This window comes from Macrotis lagotis, chromosome 2 (genome assembly GCF_037893015.1).
Source record: "Macrotis lagotis isolate mMagLag1 chromosome 2, bilby.v1.9.chrom.fasta, whole genome shotgun sequence".
Lineage (NCBI taxonomy): Eukaryota > Metazoa > Chordata > Mammalia > Peramelemorphia > Peramelidae > Macrotis > Macrotis lagotis.
Genome location: NC_133659.1, coordinates 170,600,503 through 170,619,379, shown reverse-complemented (window position 1 = coordinate 170,619,379; position 18,877 = coordinate 170,600,503). Strand labels below are relative to the sequence as shown.

Genomic DNA, 18,877 nt, shown 5'->3' with positions numbered 1-18,877 from the left:
AGGAGGGGCGGCAGGGATGCCCGGGGGGCTCCGCCGGTGCCCCCTAGCGACGGCGCCTCCCAGCTCGGCCCGGAGGAGCCCAGGCCGGCCGGGCCCGGGAGCTGGAGCGGCCCGGGCCCCGGGGGAGCGCCGAGGTCCGCGGGCAGAGTCTCCCCGAAGTGCCCCCGAGCCTCAGCCGCTGGGCCCCCCGCGACCTCTCCGCGGGGCTCCCCTCGGCCCGGGGCCGCTCTCCTGGCTCGCCGTCCGGCCCTCCGGGGCTCCTGGAGCTCCACGGCCGCCGCCGTCCCCGCGCGGCAGGTGCGCGCTGCGGCCACGGACGCCTGGGCCGGCGGCGGCTCCGGCCTCGGCCCTGCAGCACCATCTAGTGGCCGCGCGCGGGCTCGGCCCGGGCCTCCGGGGCCGCTTCCACTCAGACAGCCCGGGGGGCTGGGCGGCCAGGGCTGCGGGAGAGGAGGAGGAGGAGGAGGAGGAGGGGAGGAGGGGAGGAGGAGGGGGAGGGGGAGGGGAGGAGGAGGAGGGGGAGGAGGAGGGGAGGAGGGGGAGGAGGGGAGGAGGAGGGGGAGGAGGAGGGGAGGAGGAGGAGGGGAGGGGGAGGGGGAAGAGGAGGAGGAGGGGGAAGAGGAGGGGAGGAGGGGGAGGGGGAAGAGGAGGGGAGGAGGGGAGGGGGAGGGGGAGGGGAGGAGGGGAGGAGGAGGAGGGGAGGGGGAGGGGGAAGAGGAGGAGGAGGGGGAGGAGGAGGAGGGGAGGGGAAGAGGAGGAGGGGAGGAGGAGGAGGAGGGGGAGGGGGAAGAGGAGGAGGAGGGGGAGGAGGGAGGAGGAGGAGGGCCAGTGGGCTGGCCCGGCAGTCAGTCAGGCCTGGAGGGTGCTGGTGCAGGGCCTGGGGGGCGGAGGGCCAATCCAAGCCCCAAGCCCAAAGGAACTGGAAAGAAGGGTCTAAGGAAAGAAGGTTCCTGTGAGGCGTGGGTGTGTCAGCACACACACACACACACACACACACACACACACACATATACACGTTCCCCTCCCCCCTTTCCCTACAGGTGCCAGTTTGGAGCTCCCCTGGTCTTTCTTAAAAAGTCAAACTCTGGTCTCCTGCACTGTTGTTGGGGGGGTAGGGGGGATAATACATTCCACTGAGATGAGGCCTTCCGGACATCCCACCACCCCATCTCCTTTGACCTAAGGGGATTTTCAGACTTCAAAGGCCCTACCCTCCGCAAATATCCCCTGGCATTCTGGGCGGTGCCCAAGTCACATTTGTTCCCCCTAACATCTGTGCCCAGTTTTGTTTGGGGGCAGGACTTTGTGTTTAATGCCTTCAGATGTCTTAAAGCACGAAAGGATGTAGACCTGAGGCCTGAGGTTGGAGGACTGAAGGCTCGAATCCTGAATTTCCCTTATCTTCCCGCCTCCGCTCCGTCTTCTAAGAAAGAGAATTGTGTGCAGTGTGTAAGAGAATTGTGTGCAGTTCCTGAGAGTTGCGTGTGCATGTGTGTGTGTGTGTGTGTGTGTGTATAGTGCCAAAGCAAGCAATTAGCAAATGCTTGCAGATTGATTTGATAGACGTGTGCTGGTGCACCTCCCCACCCCCACCCCAGAATTCTCAGATTCAGTTTCTTTAAGGCAATGGATGAACATTTCTTCATGCTGATGCTTACTCTCGGAAATGGAACATTCCTTCTCTCCTCCCTTTGCACAGTCTGGCCTCTATAGCTATGTCAGTTGCCTCCATAGTTCAGTTCAAGTGGGCCATCTTCTTTCAGACTTCTCATTTCCCAGTTGCTACCATCCCTGGTTATTTATTCTCTGTTTATCCTGCATTTATTTATCTGTGTGATGGTTTGTGGGACACAAGTTCTTTGTGGGAAGCCCTGTCTTTTGTCTTGGTATCTCCTGCAGTTAGCAAATAGCAGGCATTCAATAATAAATGTTTACTGGTTGATTAGTTTGATGAGAGCCAATTGTTCTCCAGGGTAGAGTTCTCCCTTCCAGTTGGATTTCAGGCAATAGGAAGAAGGGTGTAAGGTGAGGAAGGTGAGACACGGCAGTTGGAGAGTCAGAAAAAATCTCCTCCCTCCCCCATTACAAGGGTGAAATCAAGATCCACCAATGCCAGTCACCAGGCCTTTATCAAACACAAAGACTTCTCATTGGTCATGACCCCCTCCTTTCTTCTCTCTCTCTCTCTCTCTCTCTCTCTCTCTCTCTCTCTCTCTCTCTCTCTCATCACACAGACACACACACACCTTGGGTCCCTTATTGACATGCACAATCACACACAGTCCTATAGAAAAGCAAAGACCATCACATCCATATTACAGGCATATCTGTGTGGACTGTCTCTGTCTTCCCCATTCCTATACCTAACTCCACCCAACTTCCCTACTTTCACGGCATGAAGTGTCCAGATTCGAAATCATTGAGGACTTTGGAAAGAGATGTATTATCAGAGAGGGAGTGTATTTCCTCCTTTAAAATGAGGGATTCAGACCAACCCTGTGATCCTTCCAGAGCTATAGTTCCAGGATTCTTTGCAGTGCTTCAATTTATATTTCTAAAGGAGTCTGACTAATTGGCAGAAGAGCAAGACAATGGGGGCAGAGGAGGAGGGAGGCAGGGGCAGAGCTCTGGTGGGGGGGTGGTCTAATTGGACAATGAAGGGGAATGCTCATTGCCCTTTGTCTGGGGGGGAAAGAGGCGTCAGTATGTCTGCTTAGCCCCTTCCCAGACAAACTTAACTTCTGCAACCATGCCAGGGCTAAGTGCCAATCCAACAGCTCCAAGAGAAGGAGAGGGGACAGGACAATTAGGTTTGGGAGGAGGTAGAGTTCAAGTCTCAGTTCTGGTGATCATAAGCCCAGGTGCAGCCTGCTCAGGATACACATGACCTTGAAACTTCCCATCTTTACCCAGAGGCCCCCTCTGGTGGTGTTAGAGGAGGAGACCCTTTTTGGTCTAAATCAATGTTTCTCAAAACTTTCCACAGTGGCAGAACTCTTCAGTTTAAACAAAACTTTGTCAAAAATTTTTTTAGTAAAATTCTTTAAATTATTACTTAAATGCCTATTAACTAGCTACCTAAGGTTCATTAACAACAACAAATGTTTGGGTGCTTCAGGGTCCTTTGCAGTTTGAAAAACAATGTTTTAAGCTAGAGTAATCTCCTACTAGTATCCCAAACTTTAAATGTCAGGATCGGGGCAGTGGGCATAGTGCAAGGCCAGCAAGGTTTGTCTTTGACACCCTTGTACTTCCCCTGCCCTTACCTGCTTTATGGATTCTCTTTCCTCTAAACTGTTGTCTTCTGCTCATGTGGTCTTCTGCCTGTCCAAAACAGTTCCAAGCCAACTCCTTCCTAGAAATCTGATTTTCCCTAGGGTTCAATGTTTCAGAATCACACCCAGACCCCCACCATTTCCTGCTTCATCTATACTAAGCTAGGAATGCCGCTTAACTCTTCCTCGCACACACCCCCAAAGTATTTGATCTGGAAAAAGAATGGAAGTTGGGGGCAGAGTCACAGGGCATAGATCTCTTTGCAAAAGAACACTGGATTTGGGGTTGGAGGACTGGAATTCAAATTTGGTATTTCCACGAAGATAACCTGGGTAAGCCAAAACTTCTTTGAACCTTGATTTTCAAATCTGTAAAATGGGGGTGGAGGAAGAAGGATGATATCTAAGGTTCCCCCAGCACCAGATATGGGTAAGTCCTTCGAAGAACAATAGAACTTAGATTCTTCGGGCCCTACCCTAGAGAAAGCAGTGAAAGCAAATCATCTGGTATTCAAAGAGTTAACACTCAAAATGTGTTCCGACAAGAGCTGCAGTGCCATGCAAGGGGTAAAGCCTGGAGACAGGAACTGAACATTGTAAGCCCAACTAACAGTTGTAATGATATCTTCGCTGCCCCTTAGGATACCATTACTCCCTGGGGCTTCCCCCATTCTACCTTTCCGCAAACATCGTGGACACTGTTGACTGACTTCAGATATAGACAGAGGAGAGTCAGGAGGAAGTGGGGGTGAAGGGAAAGAATGAATAGACAAAAATGGAGGAAGTAAAGTGAGAAAAGAAAGAAAGCTAAGGATGATGGTGGTGATGGGGTGAGGATGCTATCACTAATTTTTGACTCAGTCCTGGAATATACCCGGAGTTCTTCCTATCTCCTGTGGGAGGAGAAGAGTAGGGCACATTTGGATTTGGGGGATTAAAGGAGAGGGCAGGAGAAGGAGATTACTTCCATATAAATCCTGATGTGGGGTATGTGGGTGTGAATGGTCAAAAGTGGAGGGGAGGGGATGTGCGCGCGTGCGTGGGTAGGAGGCTAGAGCTGACGAGAGAGTAATAGTCATGAGCTGCTCAATTTAAAAAAGTGGATAAACACAAAGACCTCCAGATGACACCTCCGGAAAATGTCCTTTCGAGGCATATGTAGCTTCGAGGCTATCTCCTCCCTGAGATTTTTAAGAAGGGAGAAAATAAGAATCCTTTCCTACCCTCAAGGCAAGACCCTGCTCCCCCCTTCCGCCTTCCTCCACCTACTTCTGTTTTCTTCCCCTTCTCTGACTTCCCTATCTCCGCCTGGGTCCCACCGTGGGAAGGGATAGAAGTGAAGGGGCTGGGGTAGAGGCCATGCTCTCCTCTTATAAACAGACGAGCAGCCTCCAGGGACCACCCTTCACCCTACTCTCCCCAGCCAAAAAGAAAAAAAAAAGAAAGAAAGAAAGAAAAGGAAAAAAAGTCCCTCGGGGTTGGATCTTTCTTTGAAACTTTTGGCTGAACCCCAAAGACCTGGCTTTGAAGGAAAAGGTGTGGGAGCGTGGAGGGGCCGGCTGAACTTTTGGCCACAGCCCCTGCACAGCTGGCTGGGCTCACTCTGGGCTGAATCCAGCTGTGCTGAATAACTTCGCTCGGGGGCGTTCGAGCCTTAGCAACCTGAGCAAGTCCTGCAGTGGGCATCGGCCTGCGCTGACCGGCAGAGGGAGCCCCGGGCCCGACCCGGCGGATGGACTCGGTGCAGGGAAGAAAGGAGAAGGGGGAGGGATGGCTGCTTGCCCCGGCTTCGGGGGGCTGGGCTGGGGGTGGGGTGAGGCTCCTGCTCTCAGTCCCCAGACCGCGGGCTGAGCCGGAGCCGGCGCCGCTCGAGGAGGGACCCGGCGGGGGAGGGAGGGCGACGTCTCCAGGGTCCCGTTCCCTCATTATCCCTCTAACGAGCCCGCCTGGCCCCCTCCCCCAAGCCCTGGCTAATTGGCGACATGATAAATGGAAAGCGGCCCGGGGAACAGCTGCCGGGGACTAGGGAGGCCCGAGTGCCGGATGGGCACCCCCGCCGCCCCCATTCCCCAGCCCCCCCCCCCCCAGCCCATTCCGACTCGAGCTGAAGAATCTAGTCCCCTCCCTCTCCCCAGACTCGCTGGCTGACTCCACGCGGTCGGGTCCCGTCGGGTCCCCCTCCCATCACCCCGGCCCACAGAGCGCACTGGCCCGGCTCAGAGCTCACTTCATTTCTTTATTTATTATTATTATTAATAATAATCTTTTCTTTCCTTTTTTCTGGTTTGTTTCGTTCTCGTTTCGGAGTGGGAAAAAAAAACACCTGAGGTGGCCCCGACCCGGGAAGGGGGTGGGTTCAAGGGCAGCGCTCCGGGGCCACCGGGCCAGCCGCCGGGGGGGCAGGGGCGGCTCCCACCGGCGCTACCCTCCCGGAGCTCGGGTCCCGGGCAGCCACAAAGGGCTAACAGCTCTCCCTTCCCCCACCATTTACAATATAGATATGCTCGTGTAAAAGGGGGAAAACTCGGAAAACAAAACAAACAAAAAACCCCAACGAAATTAAATGCCACGAGTTAAACTCTAAATATTATGTACACGGTAATGTACACTTTTGAATAAATTAATACCAATTTGCATATTCTGGGAACCTTAAAGCTTATTTACACAAATTATCATTTATTTCATAAATATCCCCCCTCCCCCCAGGGAGTCAGGGGTGGAGGTGGTAGCTTCCTCCCCGGACTCCTAAGGGTGGAATATCCTGCCCTTAGCTGGGAGTAGGTTGATGGGAGAAGACAGGGGCAGCTGGCTGTGTCCCCACCTCAGCTCCATCCTCCTTCCTACCGGAAGTCTCTGCCTTCACCCTTCATCCCCAGCTCCATCCCTTACCTTCCTATTCTCCGTATTCTCTTATTCCTCCCTGGCCTGGAACTTTGGATGTTGGGGAACCCTCCCATGACCTCCTCTGGTCTTCCAGGAGCCCAGGGACATAGGGCTTTCCTTCCTGTCCCCCTTCCCAACACGCCCCAGAAGGGGCATTCCCTGTTATTCAATCCCAAACCAGCACCCGAAGGCTGATGTGAGAAGGATGAGACTCCATATAGACTCTAGATGGACTCCATGTTGACCCAGGAGCACTATTGGACTGAACCCGGTCAGGCTTCAAGTCTACTCCATCCATGTTCACTGCAGGTTGGGATTTAGCTGTAATGCTCCAGCTCGCCTTTCTAGTGCCCACGGTCCAGACTAGACTGGCTGGTCTTTCCATCTCTGACTGGTGCTGCCCCATCGCTCCTTTATTTAAATAAATACCCATACCGTGCTGTACAAAATCCTGGAGCCACAGGGGTCAGTAGAGGGGTGGGAATAGGGCGGGGGCATGGGAGGCTGATGGGGTTGGGTTGGGTAGGGGGGCTGGCCTAGCCCACACTGATCTTTCACTTCGGCGACTCCCTTCCCGGGGACAGGTCCCTCTGACTTTCCAACCCGCTCACCAGTCTCTGGATATTCTGTAGTTCGCTGGCGGCCTCTTTGGCTGCGCCTTTAGGAGACAGGGTTCCCCGGTGTGAGCCTCCCACCTTAGGTAACGCCAGCTCGGGCAGAGGACTAGGCTCCCGGCTGCTGCCAGCCCCCTTAGAGCCATCCGGAGCCAGACTTGTGGTGAGGAGGTTGGTGCTGGGAGGGATGGTCACAGGGATCTGGTAAGGGCTGAAACGAAGGCGAGGCCGGGCACTGCCCAGGAAAGGGCTTCGGGATAGGGAGCCCGCGGCGGCGGCGGCGGCGGCAGCAGCACTGGTGGCTGGCAAGGCTGAGGCAGCGGCGGCGGCGGCTGCCATGTAAGTGTAGGGATATGGAAAGAGCCCACCAAATGTGGGCATCGGGATCCCCTGGAATCAACAAAGAAATAGGTCAATTATGCATTCGGCATCATTCACCCGACATGAAAGCATCATCCTATGAGCAAGGTGACATATGGAAGTCAATAAGGGAAAGAGAGAGACTGTGCCTTTCGGGAATTTACAGGCTAGATGAGTAGAAGCCACATGTACCTAGTAGCCTTCGGTCTGTGCCACGTGAGTGTATGTAACTGGGAGACCAATAGGATTGCAGAGAGAGGGAGGATACCACTTTTAGCTGAGGTGATTAAGTAAATCTTTAGGAGGAGATGGAATTTAATCTGTGCCTTGGAAGACGGATAGACTTTTGATAGGTCATGATAGAAGGAGGAGAAAGGAATTGTAGGTAAGAGATCTTGTGGGAAGGGTTGGAGGGAGGAGAGAATGTAAGATTCCGAATACTAGCACATTAGAGCTGTAGGAAATCTTAGAGATCATACAGTCCAAGTGTTCTTAACGAATGGAAGTTCGTGACTTTGGATGAGGGGAAAAAAAATAAGTATTTCAGGAACCCCTAACAGAAATTTTGGATTTCCATTTACTCTGAACGTAGGCAGCAAACCACAGTAGTATTAGCAGCAACTGTGTAATTGTCCTCAATAAAAATCACAGATAATTTCATATCACATTACAATTGTTACACCTCTCTCAAAATATCATTTATGTTCGTCATTACTTCGATATTACTGGATCTTATATGATCGGTCTGCCTGTTTATTATTGCAAAGTAATCGGTTCCCTTCGTTTCCCAATGAATTTTCATTGATACATTTTAAAAAAATGATTGTGAGAAAGGACCCAAAGACTTCTCCAGATTTCAAGAGGGGTCTATCAGAGAGAGAGAGAGAGAGAGAGAGAGAGAGAGAGAGATTAAAGAAACCCTGATCTAATCCAACCCCTCATTTTACAGAAGAGGAGACTGAGAACCAGAGAGATTAAAGTATTTGCCCAGAGTCAAAGAAATAGTAAGTGACAGAAGCTGGATAAGGACCTAGTTCCTCTGACTCCAAATCCTGGGATCTTCCTAATGGATCATACTATATCATACTATATATTCAGACCTATCTGCCAGATATATGTTTATTTTCTCTTCCTCCATTTCCTACTTTCACTCCCTCTCTGCCCCCCCCATCCTAGTAGGGAGAAAGAATCAATGCATTCAGGACGAGTGGGAAGAGTGGGGTTTACAAAATCTAATAATTGCTCATCTATTTGCATAAACTTAATGAGAATTGTACTAGGTAAATGATGCAGAAGGTAAATGGAATATTAATTAGCTCCCTATTATCTGACAATGAATTATCAACTTCCAACTCAGTGTATACTACTAAAGGGCTAAAAGGCTTCAAACAGTTGCAAGATAAAGTCTTAAATGACACTGAATTGTGTGTTCTCAATCCAAATAGCTAGGACTTTCGGATTATCTTTCTCTCCCTTCAATTGGTAGGTGAACCACCTCCTGAGATGGCAAGAGGGGAGAGATTTAAAAGAAAAACTCAAATTCCTAGTGTTTCTTTGCAAAGCTGGTATCAAGGGATGAAAAAGAGAAGAGAAAGAAGAGAAACCAAAAGGTTCCTCAAGGGTATGCAAAGTTAGCTATTCCTAAAAGCCAGGGGCATGAATTGGAATGAAAATGATGATTCAAGATCATGGAAACAAAACAAAACAGAAAAGCAGGGTTTTATTGAGTATCTAATTTGCCTTGAAGCAAGACCCATTAACTCAGTTATCACCCCACTCCCATCAGGTGTCTACAAAAGTAAGGCAAGTTAATCTTAGTAAATATCCTGAGATCACCACCAACTGTGCAGACTGGTGGAAGGTTTGGGGGTTAAATCATCGAGAAAAGAACCAGCTTGGAATGAAAAGATCTATCTGGTTGTTTAAATCCAACTAACACATTCACAAACTGTATGATTGCAAAAATCTCTGAGCCTCAACTTCCTCATCTGTCAAATGGGAATAATAATTCTTCCTCAACTAATACCATAGTTTTGTTTCCCAAATGTTTTATTAATGATTTATAAATTAATTTTTTATTGGACCTATGATTTCACTGAAATAGAGAACTAACTCTCTTTGAAGAAATTCTATTTGTCAAGGAAGGTGAACACCTTTTTGGCAATTTAAAAGTCTTAATGAGTTTCCTGGAGATACGGAGAAGTTATTGCTCAAGGTCATGCAGTCTGTATGTGTCAGAAGCGGGACCCGAACCTAGATCTTCATGCTTGATGCCAGCTCCCTATCCACTTAGCCAAGTAACTCAAGGTACATATTAACAACAATCATAAAGTCCAAGACCTGTAGCAGACTCTTGAAAAAGGATTCCCATCCCCACCCCCACCACTCCAACCTAATGTCCCTGAAACATCCTTCTGGATTTTCTATGGCTCTTTCCCCCTTGAAGATCTGTAAGCACTAAGTTGGGTCCTATGCCACACTAACATATCGAGCTTTATTTCTTTACACTTGAAAAAAAACTTATCCAGAATAAATTAATTTAGAGGTGTTTTCCTTAAATCTGAACTTTCCAAGAGATGAAAATGAGGAACAGATAAAATGCTGAACCAAATCAGCCCTAGCCTCTGCTATCCCAGAAGGTGGCAGTAATGAATGAAGGGGATTTGGAAATGCTTCCAAACTGGCTAACACCACCCAACTAGAAATGAGCATTGCAGTTCCCCACCCCTTTAGATCTGTGATAACTTTTCATTAATATAAGGTAAAAATGGAGAGGCTTTCAGAAATTATAGCTTGAGGGGACCATAATTTACATTCAAAACATTGAGGGGGCAACACAACATATTAAACAGATAACTAGTCTCAAGTCGAAATTCCTGGGTTTAAATTATGCCTCTGACAGGTACTAGATGTTAGACCCTGGACAAGTCTTTTAATCTCTCAGTGGCTTAGGCAAAAACTATAAATTGCTGAGAAGTTGCTGATATGTAATGATAGCTCTAAATGAGAGGGTTCAATGAAATCCCAGATACCATGATACAAAAAATTACACAAACCCAAAGTAAACTTGCCTTAACCCTAAGACTGGGGGGAGGGGTCAGAAATGAAGAAGAGAGATTTCCCTTTCTCCCTTTTCTTTCTATATTGAGACTGGAGCTGATAGCAACAGCTGAGAAAATATGCAGCCTAGAATGGGCATGGAGAAGGAACATCTTTTGGTCTCTTTTATCAGAAAAAAATACGCTTTGCCTACTGTAGAACAGAAACCTGGTCTATGCCCCACTGTGTGGAAGCAGGGTGGCCTGCTTCTACCCTGAGGCAAACAGCTAAGTGTTAATCCCAGGCACTCTGGAGCCGATCGCAATCCAGACCCATACTCCTGTGTTTGGTTTTAGGTAATGTTCCTAGCGTCCCTCGGGTTCACGGTTAACTAGACAGGCCATCCAATCTAGGGACTGGGAAACGAGTTACTGGGCCAGGGCGGGCAGGCCTGATCTGTTTACACTGGAGGCTGAAGAGGCTCTGGTCTCTGCCCCTAGGATACCCTCTACCCTGCCAGTCGCAAGGCCTTGAAGTTCCAGCCTCCCACATGGAGAGGAGGTTGGCTGGCTGACCCTTAAGGCTCTTTGCAAAGGCTAAGGTTCACTGCTTGTTCCCTCTTTCTCAGCCCCCGCCCCCCGCCCCCACCTTCCCCACCCCACCTCCGCCCAGCTCCGGCCCCCGGCTGGCCTCTAGCTTACCTGAGATGCCAGCATGTGCTGTGAGAGGTGGAAAGGAAAGGGGGCCGCAGTTCCCGCCGATCCGGCCGCCGAGCCCAGACCAGCTCCGCCGTCCAGCCCAGCTGTGGCCGCCCCGGCCCCGCCGCCGCCGCTACCTCCGCCGGTCACCGAGGCCAGCAGGTGGCCCATGCCCATGGCCGAGAAGGCCCCGGGGCCCATGGCGAACTGTCCTGGGTGCAGAAAGAGCGGCTGCCCGGCGCCCAAGGGCCCGAAGAACTGCTGGCTGTGCAGGTGGCCGGACAGCGCCAGGCCCTGCAGGTGGCCCGCGCTGAGAGACGAGGCGCTGTCCGTCTGCACCACGAGGGGCGCCAACCCTGCCTCCTTGGCCTCGCTGCCCTCCCTCCGGGCCTCGTCCTTCCTCCTGGCCTCCGCCTTGTCCTTCTCCAAGCCCCTCAGGCTGAAAGGGCCGTCCGGGCAGCCGCCGCCTTCCCCTGGCTCTTTGCCCCGCTCGGGGCTGCGCCTTTCTCGGACGCGCTCGGACTCGAGCAGGCGCGGGGGGCTGGCCGGCTCCAGGCCCGGGCTGCGCCCCATTGTGCCCCCGGATCGCTCATCCCCGAGTCTCTCCGGCTCCGGGTCGCTGTCCGCAGCGCACAGCTTCTCGTCGGCTGCGGAGAGGAAGCGAGGGCGCTTAAAGGGAGAGACCTGAGAGTGCTGAAGCCCAGAGCGGAGATGTGGAGGTGGCCCCTTCTGGAGACTGGGCTGAGTGGAGTGCGCCCCGTCGGGTTGGGAAGGGAAACCGGGGATGTGTGTGTGGGGGGGTGACTCTTCCCAGGTCTCAGGGTTCCCTAATTCTCCACACACCAGACATCCAGCAAACGAGTAAGAGTGACTTTGCCTTTTCTCGGCGGTCCTTCCCACCTCCCACACCCCTCTGTTGTTTTTTAATTAATATTCTAAAAGTGCAACGATCAAGAGCAACAGGATGCAAGCATGATAAACAATCATATCCCAGCTCCTTTCGCCCATCTCGGGCCTCCTCCTTGGTTCCCCCTTTTCGTCTCTTCCCATCCATCCCTCACCTCGAGTGCGATGCAGACGCAAGGGACTGGGGTCAGTGCCTGGGGAGGCAGGCGGCTCTCTGGCTGGAGGTGGATCGCAGGAGGAGGCATCTGACTCTGCCCCGTCTCTCTCTGGCTTACATTGTTCTTCGTACATGCGAAGGGACGGGAGGGTCAATTGCTTCCTGGGAAGAGAAGGGAGAGTAGGGGACATTAGAGGAAGAAACGAGTGGAAGGACAGGGGAATCCTCTCTTGGGTTCCTGGCAACAATGCTTGTCCTGAGACCATGGGCAGGAAGAGACCCTAGAATGCAAGGCTCTAGTCCCTGAAAAGTTTCCATACTCCCTAGGATGGGTTTGGGAACAGGTGAACGACCTGGGAGCTACCCCCTCGAAGCAGCCAAGAAGATTGAAGGGAAAAAAAGGTGTTTCCCCAAATTATTTCACACTCTCTCCCCATTTTCTCACCTTTTCTCCCGTCGGCCATTTCCTGTATCTCGGAAACCTTTCGCAAAGGGATTGTTGTCTATTTTCAGCTGAGTGATCTAGGTTGGAAAGAAGTCGGACAAGTGGAATGGTCACCGTAGGATGGGGACACGCAAGAGTTATTATCCTACCCTTCCTTATGCAACTGTAGCCTCATTGGTTTTCCCCTCTCTTGCCCCAATCTTGTCATTTTAGGGACCCTCTTCTAGCTCCCTCAAAGTTCTTGTCCCCCAGAGTCTGGTGTTCCTGTCTCCTCCTGCTGCTGATTTTGGATACAGAACAAGGTGGAACAGCTAACTAATTATAAGGACCTTAGGGAGAGGATAGGATCTGAGGTTTTAACCTTCCAGACCGAGACACCCTTCCCCTCACAGGTAATGGCGGTGGGTGGTTGTGAAAAGGACAACAGGAAATCTTCCACTGCTTCTCCAGAGGGTGGACGGGGAGCTATCATGGGATTCGAAGGAAGAAGTCAAAGCTTGCAGTGAGAGGGGAAGGTTCTGGGCCTTCCTTAATAATTTAACTCAACCATAAACTTTGTTCTGGAAGCAAATCCTCTCCGCTAAAAAAAACACATTCTTGTGTTCTTGCTTTTGCAATAGGCAGCTGGCTCTCCCTACTTTTATTGGGGTGAATGGGCGTCCCACAGAATACCGCTTAATAGAAAGAGGGTTCTTAAAAACTTAATAAAAGCAGTCTGAGTCTCCTAGTTCTATTGCTTTACCTAGGACCGAAGGGTTCAGATATCCCAACACACCCTCTTCCCGGTGAAAAATTGCTTTTATCGACTTACATCACCTGCCACCGCAAAACATCAAGGGTTTCCCCGAAATTTTAATGGATTTAGGAACTGGGAGTCAGAAAGCCCCCCCCCCGGGCAGCTTTTCTAGGGGAGGGGATCCACCCCACCCTCATCTGCTCCTAGCAAGTAAGTTTAAACTCGGCCCTGGAGCAAAAATAGGTGGGAGCGATGTCAAAAAGAGCCCTAAATCCTTTGTTAATAACTAAACAAACAGCAGCACCTGGGAGGGCCCGACTGCTTCTCCCTGTTTCCCACAGAGGAAGACAAGGGGGGCACCCGTTCCGGCATTGGGAAGGCAAAAGAAAGAAAACATCAGCCCTCCTGGCCTCCCTCCCTCCCTCCCTCCCGAAGGTCCCACCTTGTCGTTCTGGTAGGCTGTGACTGCAATGAAATCAGTCTCCGGGAACACGTAAGTGCGGAAGGTACTGTAGGGAAGCTTCAGAATGTCGTTGGCTCTCACTATATGAAAGCGGGGCTGATACTTGTGCATGGAGTTCAGGATGGTCTGTGGGTGGAGGGGGGCAGAGAAAGGCAAGTTAGTAGCGCGCCCCTGACCTGCCTGTCTACTCAGCTAGGCAGCTTTCCCGCCAACTACAGGTTCTCTCCAGGATCCAGTCGAATCTTCCCTTTCTCCACTCAAGGCTACAGTTAATTCGATCCTTTTTTCACTGCTCTCCTCTCTAAACTGGGAACTCTGTTCTTGTTTATTACTATTACTATTAATAATTATTATTAATCAGTCATTATATTAGTATTTATTACGCGCCTACCCTGTGCCTGTGCCCTGGGAGGATATAAAGAAAGGTTTAAAAAACAGTCCTTGTTCTCAAGGAACTCTCACAACTAATGGTGTAAACAACAGGTTAAAAACTGACTATAAGCATATATAGGGGACAAATAGGGAGTAAGCTCGATGGGAAGCCCTAAAATTAAGGGGAATTGGGAAAGGCTTCTAGAAAACGTTAGAAATTCAATTGAGAGTTGAAGAAAGTCAGGAAAACCAGGAGGCAGAGAAGAGGAGGGAGAGCTTTGTTCATTTAGAAAGGGCAGAAAAATGAAGAACACAGCGATCAGTCAAGCCCAGGCTCTGTAAGGTCATCTCCACCGGAATACCAAAAACTCCTTTCTATTCCGACGCTTTTGAAAACAAATTATCCTAAAGATTTGATTCCCCTTTCGACCCTGCAGGACAGGACAGGACAGGATGGAAGGTCACTCTTTTGCAACCATCTGGTCAGGTATGAGTGAATTTCCCTTCTTTTTCTGAAGATGCGGGCATTTGATTTGAAATAAATGGGAAGAGGAGGATTTAATGAATAAAAACTCCAAATGAAACAAAACCCTTTCCTCCCTCCTTTCTCCTTGATTAGCTAGGGTGCACCTAGAGATATAGCTCTCAATTTAGGGCAGAATTCAAACTTCGGGAGGAAGTTCATAGACCTTCCCTAAAGTCACCCAGGAGAAGGTGGGGGCATCCGATTTGGCCAATAAATTCCTCCAAAACGAGGTCTTCACAAGAGGGATTAGGAGCAGTGGGGATAGAGAGCAGTGGGAATAAGAATATAGGGGCCAGAATTGGGGAAAATGGTCAGATTGAGCAAACGATAAGTTTAGGGCCAGAAAATAGGAATATAAGTTATAGCACCTCAAAGTGTTGCTTTTATTTCTTCCAAAAAAAAAGGTTTATAGAAGTGATTTGGGTCCTAAATGTACTTAACTTTATGAGGGAAAAGGGAGAAGATATTAAAGCCCCCAATTTCATACTTCCTCCTTAGCTCTTACCCCTTTTTGATACTGATTCCCAGCCCTAGGTATTGGGTTAGATGAGAGGGGGGAAAGGGGTAAGGAGGTAGAGAAACAGGGAATCACTCAACAGAATACATTTGTACCATGTTTAGTCTGATCCTGGCCTTGAGGACATCTCCAGCTTGGAGATAGAGGCCTTCCTCATCACCCATTGGAGATAGCCTGGGGAATCTAAGGGAGTCCAGTGGGGAGTTTGAGGCTATGGAAAGGATCATCCTCTTAATCAGAAGGGGGAAGGACTCACCATGTTGGCTACAGCAACTGAACCCTCCATTTCCATCCTCCTCTGTTTCCTAGCCCTTCTTTTCCACTCTGACTGACCTCAGGAATTCCACCAACCAGAGTTAAGACTCTGGAATGGACCTTGAGATCACCGCCCAAACCCCCAGTCCCTCATGGTCCTGTTTGGAGAGCTACGCAGTCCCCAGGTCCCTTCTAGCAATAGCCTGCCTCCTGGGGGCAATGGGGCTTGGGGAAACCCAGGTCCTAATGAAGACTGAGATAATCTGGAGTGGAGGGACTGCTTCAGGCCCTGTTAGGATCTAGCCCACTCTGGACATCTGCAGGCAAAACACAGGATAAAAAGAAAGGGATCACTTTGCACCTGGGAGTAGGCCAACATACTCTCCCAAGCTGGATCTACCAGATTTCCTGTAATCTAGCAGTTGTCTTAAGTACAATTGTAAAGCTCCAGATTCTTGGCCACAGAATCGTACAGATCTAGTATGGGTTTGGGAGGGGGCTGGGAGCCTGAAGCCTGTGTACCCTGGCTTTTCCTTTCCTGTGCCATTCTTTCCCCCTTAACCTCCAACACGCATACACATAGACAGACACACAGACACAGACACACACACGCAAACACACAGACACACACACAGACACACACACACACACAGACACACACACACACACACACACACACACACACACCACAGAGCCCCAGACCAGCAGTCTGGAAGAGGGTACTCACAAAGCCGTGCTTGTCCGAGATATTGTTGGTAAGCTTGAGTTTATGGAAAGCCACTGGCTTGGCCATCCACTGCTCCCCAGTTGCTGGGCTATCCGGGTGGATGTACATGCGTTTGGGCATCTCCGGGTCAGCCTTGCCCGCCACCATCCAGCGTGAATTGTGGAACTTATAGCGGCAGTCGTCCGCGGCCACGATGTCCATGAGCAGAATGTACTTGGCCTTCTTGTCCAATCCGCTGACCCGCACCTTGAACGGGGGGAACATCCGCCTGGGAGGGGGAGGAGGAGACACTGGAAGTGGGATTTCGGCTTGGTCCCTTTGGGCCAGGTCCCGGGATTCCCCCCAGGCCTGCCCCCTTTTCTGCCCTGGCCCCCCAACATCGAAGACCCTTCCTCTCTCTCCTCTTCTTCACAGGCCGGGGAGACAATCAAGGCCAAGCCCGTTATCTTACACTAGGTCTACGAAGCTCCCAGGAATGTAGTGATTATCCTCCCTTCTTGGGCGCTTCTCCCTCAATTATCCGGGCAATTAATTCCAGAACGATACCCGTTTTGGCCCAAATGATCCAGGTAAAATCCAGAAGAGTCCCGTTTGGGGAGTTTATATTGGCAAAAGAGAGACGACGACCCGAACAATTGGGGAGGAGGTGGGTAGGAATGGGACCTCAACCCCTTTACTCCTCAAAGAAACCAGGTTTGGGACTTTCTTTTTAGGTCTGAACTCGTTGGGTAATTGTCGGGATTCCAGAAGCCCAGAGCCCGGGAAGAGCGCCCTGGGTCTGCCTAAAAGTCTGCAAGTCTGAGGCGCAAATCTGAGAGAAGTTGGGGAGCCCAGGACGGATGGCTGCCGGACTCGGAAAGGGAAGTGGGAAGGGAAGAGGAAGACTGCTTCCCGAGTAGCTGTTTGGAGCTGGCCAGGAGGCTCCGGAACGAGTTCAGAGGGCTCCTGGTCGGCCAGGCCCCGGAGGAGCCTTTGGCCAGCGGCCCTTTGGCCCTGAGTACTCCCGCTCTCAACCCCACTCTCAGAGGGTGAGGACTAGGCCGCCCCCTCCCACTCCCACCTCTACCTCCAGGAGGATAACCCGATCGAGGGTCTCCATCCCCTTCTCTCACTTGGCCCAAGTGAAAGAAGTGCGACTAGAGAAGAGCCCAGATCTCCCGGCAACAGCGAACAGTCCCGGAGTTAGGGGAGACGGAGGAAAGAGAGAGGGGGGCTTTGGGAGGCACCAACGGCAGTGGGCTCCGACCCTCGGGGCACTAGCCTGCCTACTGTCGGAAGGGTGGGTTCTAGGTTCTCTCCGCGTTCTGGGGAAAAAAGGGAACCCACTTGGAAGGGGCCTCCGGGCATTTGGGGTTGGAGAAGGGGAGTGTTTGGTGGTTTGGGGGTTACAGCGGTTGTTTCCTTCCTTGTCTGGGCGGTAACTTTTTTTTTCATTTTATTCGTTTGGGTTTTTCTCCGATTGAGAAAAAAATTCCCCCTTCGCTAAAGGGAGGGGGGGAAACCCCACCAAAACCCCGGCGCTTTGTTTCCTCCTTATTTCTAGCGGAGGAATTGTCAACTCGTCATCAGAGCAAACGAGTAAAATGCCCAGACGACTCCCGGGAGACGGCCGAGGGCCGGAGGCCGGAGAGGGCCAGGCAGAAGCCGCCCGGGCTGAGGGGCCAAGGAGCGCGGGAGCGGGAGGCTAGGGGAGCCGGGGCTGGGCTGGGCTCGAACCCGAGCCAGCCGGCCGGGTTGGAGGGGGGGGCGCTGGGGAGACGGCCGAGGCGCTGGCTTCCCCGTGCCCTCAGCATCCCGGAACGGGGGCCGGGGAGGCGCGGGGAGCGGCCGCCCAGGAGAGAAGCGGGGCAAGCGGGGCCGGCTGCGGGTCCCCCCCCCGGCCCGGGGCCCGGCCCCTACCTCCCGGACTTGGTTATGACCATCTCGGTGCCCAGCTTGTGGAACTGGTCCCACAGCTCTTTGGCCTCCAGCGTCACCTTGGGGTCGTCCTCCACCTCGTCCTCGGGCTCCAGGCTCTTGAGAGAGCGGAGGTGGGCCGCCTGGGGGTGGTGGCCCAGCGCCGAGACGTGCAGCCCGGCCTCGGCCGCCGCCGCCGCCGCCGCCGCTGCCGCCGCCGCCGCTCCGGCCAGGCCCGGGTCCGGCAGCGGCTTGGCCAGCGCCGCGGGCGGCAGCGCCAGCGCCGGGAAGAAGGAAGGCTGGGCCGCGGCCAGGAAGGCGGACATGGGGAAGTCGGCGGGGCGCGGAGCGTGGAAGGGGTGGTATGCCATGACGGTCCCCGCGAACGCCGTATCTCTCATCGGTGCATCCGAAAGGGGTGGGGGGCGTCGGGGGAGGGGAGGGGGCGCGACCCCGGGCGCTGCCCCAGGAGACGGGGGTGGGCGCAGCGGCCGCTCCTTTGTGCCCGGGACCCCCGGTAGCGCCGGGACGGGCGGAGTCGCCGAGCCGGGGGCTTCCCGCTGCGCCCTGCTAAGCGGCGCCCTCCTCCTCCTCTTCCTCCTCCTCCTCCTCCTCCTCGGCGGCCGCCGGCTCCTCTCCGGTCTCGGGCCCACCCTCCCGCCGCTGCTCCTCCCTGCTCCCGCGGTCGGGGCCCGGCTCGGGGCTGGGGGGTGGGGGGAGGTGGAGAGCCCAACTGGGGGCTCCGGGCTCCGAGCTGGGGCTGGCCGGCTCCGGCGCGGCGCCGGGGACCACGCGCGAGTGGTTAGATCTTGTCGTGATCTCTGGAAAACTGTGACTATCTCACATGTCCTTCCCTTCTCTGATCCCCCTTCGCTAACGAGCCAGGCCCCCCTTGATTGCTGATTTTACGCTTTTTGGACCAATTGTGGGTCTCCGGGGGCGGGGTTTTGACAGCTCTGGCCAAGCTCTGGCCGGGAAGGGGGGGGCAGGGGAGAAGGTGTCGGAAGC

At 52.7% G+C, this 18,877-nt stretch overlaps 1 protein-coding gene across 1 annotated transcript; it reads right to left on the bottom strand.

Annotated features, from left to right (window-relative positions):
• Nucleotides 1-5,502: 5,502 nt before the first annotated feature.
• Nucleotides 5,503-18,733, bottom strand: TBX2 (T-box transcription factor 2). Its single transcript, XM_074223554.1, has 7 exons — nucleotides 17,873-18,733; nucleotides 15,974-16,241; nucleotides 13,556-13,702; nucleotides 12,378-12,454; nucleotides 11,931-12,094; nucleotides 10,873-11,516; nucleotides 5,503-7,162 (listed from the first exon to the last, which is right to left on the bottom strand). The coding sequence occupies exons 1-7, from the start codon at nucleotides 18,268-18,270 to the stop codon at nucleotides 6,713-6,715; spliced, it is 2,148 nt and encodes a 715-aa protein (XP_074079655.1). The 5' UTR covers nucleotides 18,271-18,733; the 3' UTR covers nucleotides 5,503-6,712.
• Nucleotides 18,734-18,877: the final 144 nt, after the last annotated feature.